We start from the raw sequence: 10673 nt of genomic DNA, 5'->3' as shown, positions 1-10673 counted from the left end.
TTTTTTTTACATTATGTAGCTTTTTTTTTTTTGTTAAACCCCGATGGAGCGAGGATAATTTATTAAAAAAGGGAAAGAAGAATAGTAAAGTAGGAGGGGCCTAAATCAAAGCCCTCCTGAAATAAAAAAACAAACCTATAACTTGCAACTAACTAAGAAAACTAACAGAACCGAAAGTTGGGAAACCCGAACCAATCGCTATTACAAAAAGAGATAACAAAATCAGGGGGCAAGTCCCACCACGCCAAAGCTGAAGAATTTATCCATTCATTTGCCAAAGCATTTGCAACTCAGTTACCTTCACGAAAAATATAAGAAGAGCGAAACTCCATCTGAGAAATCCGGTACAAGCAGTTCCTCCACTCTACTCTTAGTTGCCAATGCACTAAGGTAGGAGAGCGAAGGAAGTGAAGAACTAACTTTGAATCCACTTCCAACCAAATATGCTTCCATATTATTGCAAATTATATATATATATATATATAAATGGTGCCGCACCTTTCTTTGGACCTTCGGCTGTCGCCAAACCTGCCCTTCGGCAAGGCCAGGCCTGACAAGATCTAAACAACAAATTCAGAATCTTTTTCTTTTGTACAGTTACCCAACATAGAGGAGGATGTAAAATGGACCATCATATATCACAGTGTTGCTTTTGTTGTGGCCAGCAGCATGAGTGAATTCACTCTTGATTCCATTTTTCTAGAATCAATCATCGATAAGAACTTGGAGGATTGGAGCACCGTCCATTGCTTTTCTTAGTAATTGGCTTAAATTTAATCTAATGAACTCAATAATGAAGATTTTGATGAGGTGATCCATACGGAATATGGTGGGTTCCATTCACACCCACGCCAATCACAACTCCAGCATCATATGATTCATGACTCATGATACATACCGCGTTGTCACTTGCTTGCTGAAATAATTTATTGCCTCCATCATGTTTGGTCGTTAATTAATTCTGTTTGGTGAGCCTGTCTTTTTCAATATCTCTCCGTTTTATTTCATAAAAGTTAACTGATACTGTAAACGTCACACGTTCAATTCTCATAATTCTATAAAATAAATGAAGTGGAGTTAAAATATTAATAGAAAAATCAAGAACAATCCTCTAAAATAAGAACGGAAAGGAAAGCACTAGCTGCATCAAAAAAAGAGGGAACCCGAAAAGGATTATAAAACAGTGAAAAAGATGTGCTGCAAACTAGCAGCTGCAATGGATGGATCAAAGCAATTGAAGGATATCCTCGTTTGTGGATGCCTTAATTTATGAAAAATTGGCCCACTCTATCTCTAAGGGCAACTCCAACCATAGGCTCTATTTGGGGGTGCTATTCTCATTTTAGCACCCCCTTGTTGCACTATTAATAGCACCCCCTTGTTGCACTATTCATATATGACTCAATTCTCATCTCCAACCATGAGGTGCTATATGGGGGTGCTATTTTCACTATTCTTGACTAAAATATAATATGAGTATAATTTTGATGAATATTATATTAAAAATATGTTAATTTAATTAAATAAGGTAAAAATAAATAATTAAACATTTTATCATAATATTTAAAAATTATTCTTATTAACCCCTTGTTGCACTGTTTCAACGGGTATATTTTTTCCCCTCAATTTTCTGGTAATTTTTTAATTTTTTTGGAACAAAAAGGAAATTATAACTCTTCAATTAATAAGAGCCGTTGATAAGTTTTTTCCCCTCAAATCTGAGCCATTAGATTGAAAATGGATATGTTGAGTAAAAAAAAAAAAAAGGGGCACATCGGACCGTCTATATTTAAACCTGATCAATCAGGACCGCCGGTTTCATGACCGTTGGGGGTTCCAACGGTCAGCAGGGGACAGAAAATGCTCGCGGGCCCCACGTCTGCAGATGAAAAAGCCCTTCACCTTCTCTCTCCAGCTCCTTGGCGCGCGTGCTGACCTTCTTCCCTTCAAATGGCGCGCGCGTCTCCTTCCTTCTCCACTCCTGGCGCGTTCCTCCCTCTTTTGGGTTGAGACAGCCCACATGCTGGGCCCCATGAACAGTGCCAAGTCCTGGTCTTGGAAAAGTCTCAAATATGAGACTTCAAATGGCTCCAAGTCTTATATTTATAAGACCAGATCCACCAAAAAGTCTTGGTTGGAGATGGAAAGTCTTATAATTGGCCAATTTTGAGTTTGGCACCCCATGGTTGGAGTTGCCCTAAGTTAAAGGAATAAAACTAAGAACGAATCACCAGACTCTCAAGAACTAACTGACATATAAGTTTATATTTACAAGATCTATTTATACCAGAGACGCAATCTACCTAACAAATTATCATAAACTATCGAATCTGTCATCTTATTACATCGGCTGGCTAAATTCAAATGAGTTTTATTTTAGTTAGAAATATCACATATCATTCGATCACCGGATAGAGTTTTCGAGCTTTTACATGTGCAAGTTACGTAGAGACCAAAGAAAAAAAAATCACATTACAAGCTAGTAAGGTTGCTATCAAAATGGGAATTCGAGCAACAATTCTGTTTTTTTTTTTTTTTTTTTTTTTTTTGGCAAGATGGATTTTAGTTTTTCGCTGGTCACCCATATAAAGGTGCTTCAGACATACCATCTTTTGGTGAACGTTCCTTCTGTAGATTTATAGTTATAAAACAACCGCCACCTTTTTCACGTGCAATGTATCAAGCTTCTAAGTTCTAAGCAACTTCATATAGGTCGTTTTGTTTTGGTCAAGTGATGGGTCTAAATTGTCTTGTGCAGCGTTAATCTAGTTTACTTGAATGTCATTTTTAATAAATCATAATATTTCTCATTTGGTCCATTTATCATGGTGATTGCCTATTTAGTTTAGCGAAACATTACTTCAATGAGACCATCACAAATAGCCACTATCATAGTAAATTTTACTTATTTAAAGTCATGAAATTAGTAGGTGAAGTGTGATTTGTTAGTTAGCTAGTCTAATTATTACCGTGAAAGTTACGGGTTCAAATCTCACTGATATCAGGAGTGAGTTGGAGAGTTACACTGTCGTCCAAAATCCAAAGAAAAAAAAAAGTCATAAAATAAAATCATGCGGCATGGAAAATAAGGATGATATTTCTCAAAATAAGGAAAAGAGATCAAAAATCTCTCATCTATCATCACAAAAATCAGAATTAAAAAAGAGATGCCCTCGGTCACCAATTTAGAGAGATACTATTAAACCAACATCTATAATCATTTTTTATTTGAGACCAAAAAATGGTCATAAAAGAGGGAGGGCAATTCCGTCAAACAAAAGATATCATGTCTTTTTCTCATTCTGAGTCAGCAACAGTTCTCATCTCATCATCTTCCTAAGAGAGAGACTTCCGTACGGCACCCGGCACCAAGTGGCAGTGCGGTGGCCCAATCAGTGCTCAAGGATGAGGGTATTTTGGGTATTTCACATTAAAAATAGGGGTAGTTTTGGAAAAAATAAAAAATTTCTTTTTTCTGATTGGAGGGCCGCACCGCCACATAGTGCGGGTGCCCCTACGCAAGAAGTTCTCACTTCCTAATCCATCCACGTCCATTACCAAAGAAAAAATCCCTCCAATGCCAATTTTTTTTAGTAAACAAATTCATATGCCTCCCTGGCGCCCTCTCCCTCTTTCTCTATAAATACCTTTCCTCTCCTCCTCTTCAAAACCTTGTCACGTATCTTGACACCTTCATCATCCCATTCCACATTTTCATTTTCATCCAAGCCCTCCCCACCCTCCTCTCAGCTCTGCTTTCTCTCTTTGCCTCCATGGATTCCTGCAATTCCTCTCTTCGCGGTTCCTCCTCTCCTTTCGATTGCCTCATCTTCGGTACCTACACAACTCTCTCCCTCCTCTCCTTACAAAATTGAAGTTTTGATCACATAAATTAAAAAAAAAAAAACTAGTCTTACCCTCTTGATTAATTTTACAGATTTAGATGACACTTTATACTCTTCAAGCATTGGAATCGGTGAAGCTCTCAAGAAGAACATCGATGGTGCCAAAACTAGACCATATATATTACAAATAACTTCAGACAAAGAAGATGAAAGAAACTAAATTTAAATTTTTGTTGCAGATTTTCTTGTTGAAAAATGCAGGTTCCCCGAGAGCAAAGCCTCGAGTCTCCGAGTTGAGCTTTTCAAAAAGTACGGCAGCTCCCTCGCCGGATTACGGGTAAGTCAATTATTTTCTTTCTAATTATTTATTTCACCGCCCGGCAATTTTGATTTTTCTATTTCTCTTAATTTTTGAGAATTTTGCTCTTCGCTGTAGGCATTAGGCTACGACATCGATGCTGACGATTACCACAGGTTCACCCCAATCTCATTACACGTATTTGACTTGTTTTCTTTTTCTTTTGAATAATTTTTTTTATATTTAATTTCCTTTTCTTCTTTTCTTGAATTATGATCAGTTTCGTGCACGGAAGGTTGCCTTACGATCTAATCAAACCCGATCCTCAGCTACGAAACCTCATTCGCAGCATTTCGCAGAGAAAAATCGTAAGCTCATATATATTCATACCATATAATGGAAATAATTGTCTAATGAAGAAAGAATGAACTTCAATTTGTAATGGTGGTACGAAACATCGTTGCAGATTTTTACGAATTCGGACAGGAACCATGCGGTGACGGTGTTGGATCGTCTGGGGTTGAAGGGCTGCTTCGAACAGATCATATGTTTTGAAACGATGAACCCGAAGCTAGCCGAGTCGACTAGGCCGGACGAGTTTCCGGTGGTTCTGAAGCCGTCCATGGAGGCCATGAGGATTGCGATCGAAGCTGCTGAGGTCGATCCTCGTCGAACGGTAAGCACATTATAGTCATTTCTAAAAATGTTAATGAGTTTTTGTCGGCGTTACAGAAGTACGTTGTTGATGAAGATTGGGCAAACGTGTTTTGTATTTTCTGTTGCAGCTTTTTCTCGATGACAATGTCCGAAACGTCGCTGCCGGGAGAGCCGTGGGTCTACGCACCGTTTTGGTACTTTCTCTCGATTTCTATGTAGTTTTGTTTTTCCAAATGACACTGATGTTTAACGAGAGTAGTTTTCGCCGGATTAATGGTAAAAAAAACATGTGATGCTCATGCTCCGGAGTATGATAGTGATGTTTGTTTCCGTGCATGGTACATATTTTTGATTTTTCAAGAGGTATAGGATGAGAAAATACTAAAAATGAAACATATTCGAGATGGCAATCACCCAACCGTACGTATGTAGTCAGTTGCTAGCTGAAAACATTAATTTTGATATTGTAAGAGCAACTCCAACAGCTTCCCCATATTTTGATTTTTCTCTACTTTAGGGAAAAATGAGCCTCTTTTACTCCAACAGATTCCCTATAACTATCCCTATTTTAGGGAAAGTGAGGAAAGAGAAAACCAAATTCCCTATATTTACAGCAATCTCTAAAAATTTAAGGAAGAATATGAAGATTTTAGAGATTGCTGTAAAATAGGGAATCTGTTGGAGTTGGAAAAGAAAAAGATGCTAAAGCTTTGACTTTTGCTTCTCTATTATACAAAAATTATAGGGAAGCTGTTGGAGTTGCTCTAAAGGGGTCAAATGGTTACACACAAAATTATATCCAGACTCCAATAGTTTGGTTTCTCTAAAATGGTTTTATAACATGTGATGATCGTTATCGTGTATGGTACAATTTTTTTAGGAGGTATTGGAAGAGAAGATATTCAAAACTGAAACATGTTTGAGATGACAATTACCCAACCCTATGGCATATATAGTCAACTTCTAGCTGAAAACATTAAAATTCGACATTGTAAAGGGTCAAATGTTTAGGAACAAAATTATATATAGTAGGCTATAGTTTCTCTACAATGGTTAGTTTGGTATGCTAATTTACTTCTTATTGATTTGGTAAGGTTGGAAAAACCGTCAAGAGCAAGGAAGCAGATTTTGTGTTAGAGAATGTGAAGAGCATGGCACAATCAATCTCTGAAGTGTGGGTGGGCGGATCGGACGGTAGTAATCAACGAGTCAATGGTACCAGAAGCGACATCGAGGTGGATTCCATCCGGACAACCACCGCAGTTGTAGCTTAACTCATCAGCATCCGCCATCCGGATGTTTTCGTTGCTTGCTTGGGTTCTAGGGCGGTTGTGGTCATGGGCTTTGGTCCCCATTTATGTACATTCTGTCAATCCTGTTGATCTTGTATAGTGTGCGCATGAGTATCGGTTGTGCACATGGGCATATCCTAGAGTATATATGCAATGTACCAATGAATAAAAGTTCAATTATGCAAAGGGTTTTTTTTTAATTATCATACAATCATTTCTGGTACAATTTCATCATTTCATGAATAGGCTTTCAACGAATACGGTAATATATAAAAACACTCACACAGATCTTTAATACAAAATGTTGGTGATTCTCGAATTTTTCATGACATCAAAGTTATACGTTTTTCTCTTTCAGTCACATAGCTTGATGTGTAAATAATAATAAATTATGTAAAGCTTGTATTAAACATATTTGTGCTTGCTGCCTCAGGTATCTAATAGACTTGCAATTTTGATTTGTCATCTTGATTTAAAAATCGGTTCAAGGGACATATTATTATAGTTTGATAGTGATGCATGACTAATTTAATTTGCGGTTTGAAATTAGTGATGCATCAGTGTTTCCTCCTCCATATCAATCACTCTTGTTGTTGAGAACTAATTGGTATCTTTTGCTAGTGACATAGTGTAGATGAATTCCATTGCTAAAAGCATATTCTGCTGTTGTCATTTGGCTTAATCGTCGAATAATTGCACCCTCACAATTTTGGTGTTTGCATGTGGTGATGTTTTTCCTTTTTTTTTTTTTTTGGCCCTTTATATGAAAGCGATATCTTCAATAGTTCCTTCATATTAGTGTAGAATCAACTTCATTTTATACCAGTTTTTTTTTTTTTTGGTGCGGAAGGGAAAGTTTCTTTTCCAGTTTGTAGTTGTAGGTTTTTGACACTTCTACTATGAAGTATTAATAAAACCATGCGCAAGTGGCTCATTACTATAGTAAAAAATCTAGAGAAAAATTCAGCTACCCTTCCCAAACTATTATGTCAAGGCCAATGTGATACCCAAATTCTCAAACGTACCAATGTGATACCCAAATTCTTATATTGATATCAATGAGGTATCGCCGTACAATTTCCGTAACGGCCCCGTCAAATTGATGACGTGGCAAGTATGTGGAGATAAAAAAAGAGGTAAAAGACCAAAATAACCTCTTTTTTCTTTTCTTTTTTTTTTCTTTTTAAATTGAATTTCTCAACCAATCTCTCTCTCTCTCTCTCTCTCTCTCTCTCTCTCTCTCTCTCTCTCTCTCTCTCGCTCTGGCTCTGCCGCACCCTGCTTCTTTGGCCGGAATCCGCTGCTTCTCTCCCCGTACGGCCGTACAGATCATTGGAGTAACATTTGCAAATTGATTTCTTCACATAATAAACACCCAATGGAAACTAAAGCCACCCAGAGTTCATCAGTTGCTTCTTCTACGACTTCGTTTGGGAGCTCAAAGAAGACGATGTGGGTTTCGATGGAGAGCAAGCGACGGCCGCCATGGAGAGAGGCTGGATCACCTTCGTGTTTCAAAGTCAGAAACTTGCCGATGACTAGTCTTCAATTGCGTTGATAGATCCTCTTTTGATCAAAGAGGGAGGGATTTTTGAAACCGGCGGTATACGATAAATCACCAAATTTCATATGGTACGTATACGATCATCAAGCCACGATTTCAAGCCTTCGTCTTCTCTGATTCTAAACCAGGTATGGAGCTTTCCAAATTCCCTAATTTCAGCCCTCAATTATGTTCATTCTGTATTGCTTCGAATTTTTGCAATAAAGATTAAAGCTTTAGAAAAAAACAGTGGTGAAATTCTAGTTTGTGAGTAATGTAGTTTGCTTTTAGCTTCACAGTGGTGATTTTCTGCTCCTCCCAAGGAAAAGGAGGATACTGGAGAGGATATAACAGTTTATGGTTTAGATAGTGCTCGAAAAACCGAGAATAGTGGGCATGATGATTCTTTTCATTCTGTGGAATCTGGACAAGTCCAGGAAACAATTGATAATGGAGGAACTGTACCTGAAAAGATGGATATTGAGATGACAGCATCTGATGAAGATAATGTAGTAGAATCAGGAAAAGGGGGTGGCTGAGAATGTTGTTGTTGATTTGCTGGATTGGCAGGTGATACCGGCGCACAAATTGTCTGAATCGATTCGATAATGAGAGAGTTGGGTGCTTATTTACTTGGGCATTAAGGATTCATGGAATTGCTTGTTTGGGTTGATTCCCTCTACTAATTGCTCTGGCTGTTCCATTTATGGTACAATCATTCCAATTCTAGGTTCTTTATTCATTTCCTCATTGAGATTTGGAGGATTGCTAATGCTTGGATGAGTTTCAAACAAAGATACCAATCTCTAATAAATAGGGTTGGGATTTTAGCCCAGAAGCCCGAAACCCGACCCGGAACCGGCCCGAACGGTCCGGGCTTTAATATTTATTTTACATGTTTTGCAAGGCCCAGCCCGAAATAAAAATAATACGGTCCGGGCACGGGCCCAAGAAATTAAAAAAAAAAGCCCGAAGGCCCGAAAATTGGTACTATTGACACATGTTTGCATATTATTGGTAGTGATATTTAGACTTACAATATATGTGCACAGGCGATTCCTAACCCAACTAAAAACCTAAGTCACTTAACCCTAACCTCTCAGCCTCACTCTCTCAGTCTCAGCGACGCCTTTCTTCGACTCACTCTCTCTCTCTCGACCACCATTTTTGTTGAACGGCCGACCCACCTTGTCGCCGCTTCTACCGCCGACCCACCCTCGCTGGTTCGATCTCTCCGACCCACTGTAAGTAAAACCTTCTCTTCATTGTTGGGATTGAATTTGAAACCACCTCTTCCAATTTCCCAAATTGTGAAATTGATGCGATTTCCTTTCAATATTTCATGGCCATGACTCCGTGAGAAGATTGGTATGCGAGGAACGTCTGCTATCAATTTTGGCTGCGGGGATTCTGGGAAGGTCAAGGTCTGCACCGTCTGCTCTCACCTGGAAGATCGCCTTTATCCGACGTGGAGGACAACACCACTACTGTGGTACGCATAGCTCCAATCTCTTCCTCTTTCTATAAATCTTGCTCTTTTTTTCTTTTCTTTTTTGTAATTGTTTTAGGGTTTTTAACTGATCTTGGTGATGTGGGTTTGTGATGATCTTTCTTGTTGTGGGTCTGTGATAAATTTGTGGGTCTGTGATGATCTTTATTGTTGTGGGTCTATGATAAATTTGTGGGTCTGTGATGATCTTTATTGTTGTGGGTCTGTGATAAATTTGTGGGTCTGTGATAATCTTTCTTGTTATGGGTCTGTGATAAATTTGTTTGTTGCGTGATACAGGATTTAGAATATTTCAAAAAAAAATTCAATAACTTTCTGGTTCTGCTATTCTCTGCAATTTTTCTCAGGAAGTGAATCCAGATAGTGCAATTTTGTATAATTGACCCAAATTTTTGGTGTTTTGTTTTTATTTTTTGTTGTTTCCAAGTTGTTGAATTTATGCTTTAGTTTTTAGTGTTGATACTGTTTTTGATTTTTTTTTTCCCTCCTCAGCTTCAGTCAATCACGCATAGTCTCATACTCTGAATATGGCCACAGATGATTCGACGATGGCAAAAGAAATTGTTTCAGCTTCTGAAGAAGAACGAAAAAGAAGAAAAGCAGCTTCTGAAGATTTTAATCTGCAATTTGTTGTGTTGGAATGTGGATCTTGTTCAGTTGGACTTTGAATTGTTGGAATGTGGAAAACTGGAAGTTTGGAACTTATTCTTGTTCATTTTGTTTCACTTGAATTGTTGGAATGTGGAAAACTGGAAGTTTGGAACTTGTTCATTTTGTTTCACTTTATCAGTTAGCTGTTATTTTTTTTTCTTCTCGCTAATCAGGTTTTTGGGCCCGAAAGCCCAGAAAACCCGGCCCGTAAAAATCGGTCCGGGTCCATCTCGGTCCTAAAAATAAAAACTCATTAATTAGGCCCGGCCTGAAAAAAAAATGGTCATAACCCGGGCCCATCAAATTTTACACGGGCTCGGCCCGATCCCAGCCCTACTAATAAATGGTTCTTTGCGAGTTTGGGTTTGCCTGATCTGGGTTGGATCCCATCAATTGTGTTTTTGACGATGACCAAACTCCGCCGAGTCAACCTTCCCAATCGTTCACAACTGCGGTGGACTCATTCCCAAAATGTTCTCTTTCACTTAATTGCTACTCAGCCCTTTTCATTTCTTTTGGTTGTTGTTCCTATCATGTAACATCGTCGTTAATCCACAAGAGTGAGAGGGACATGGATTTGTAGCAGGAAGTGGAGAGGATCTCGGTGGCGTTAGTGACGGTTTGGGCGGAGGAGAAGGAGAGGAGAGAGAGGAGGAGGAGAGAGAAGAAAAAGAAGCCATTTTACTTTGATTTCTTGGGAGAGAGTCACCATCATCGTCGGACTGGTCTTGGGCTAGAAGAAAATCCCAGAAGAAGAAGAAAAAGAAATGAAAAGAAAAAAAAATGAATTAACAAAAAAAAAAGGGTAAAAAGTCTATTTTGCCCTCTCTCTTTTTTTGCCCATGTGCTTGCCACGTCAGCAAACAAACGGAGCCGT

At 38.5% G+C, this 10673-nt stretch overlaps 1 protein-coding gene and 1 long non-coding RNA gene across 2 annotated transcripts; both read left to right on the top strand.

The window, feature by feature from the left end:
- The first annotated feature begins 3666 nt into the window (after window positions 1–3666).
- On the top strand, window positions 3667–6278 carry LOC133709388 (uncharacterized). The gene is made up of 8 exons (XM_062135115.1): window positions 3667–3834; window positions 3938–4003; window positions 4085–4182; window positions 4282–4319; window positions 4424–4511; window positions 4610–4819; window positions 4929–4994; window positions 5895–6278. The coding sequence occupies exons 1-8, from the start codon at window positions 3774–3776 to the stop codon at window positions 6072–6074; spliced, it is 807 nt and encodes a 268-aa protein (XP_061991099.1). The 5' UTR covers window positions 3667–3773; the 3' UTR covers window positions 6075–6278.
- Window positions 6279–8730: 2452 nt separating this feature from the next.
- LOC133708596 (uncharacterized) lies at window positions 8731–9893 on the top strand. Its single transcript, XR_009845916.1, has 3 exons — window positions 8731–8879; window positions 9000–9127; window positions 9638–9893. It is a non-coding gene; the product is annotated as an uncharacterized LOC133708596 (long non-coding RNA).
- Window positions 9894–10673: the final 780 nt, after the last annotated feature.

Source organism: Rosa rugosa, chromosome 5 (genome assembly GCF_958449725.1).
Source record: "Rosa rugosa chromosome 5, drRosRugo1.1, whole genome shotgun sequence".
Classification (NCBI taxonomy): Eukaryota; Viridiplantae; Streptophyta; class Magnoliopsida; order Rosales; family Rosaceae; genus Rosa; species Rosa rugosa.
Note: the sequence above shows the minus strand (reverse complement) of the source record. Positions and strands in the feature narration are given on the sequence as shown.

What these genes read in the sequence shown, in the direction of transcription:
- LOC133709388 (XM_062135115.1), top strand. Translation starts at nt 3,774, where the DNA reads ATGGATTCCTGCAATTCCTCTCTTCGCGGTTCCTCCTCTCCTTTCGAT. An exon ending in TCTCAAGAAGAACATCGATG is followed by an intron (nt 4,004 to 4,084) that starts GTGCCAAAACTA and finishes TTTTTGTTGCAG; the next exon opens with ATTTTCTTGTTGAAAAATGC. An exon ending in GATGCTGACGATTACCACAG is followed by an intron (nt 4,320 to 4,423) that starts GTTCACCCCAAT and finishes AATTATGATCAG; the next exon opens with TTTCGTGCACGGAAGGTTGC.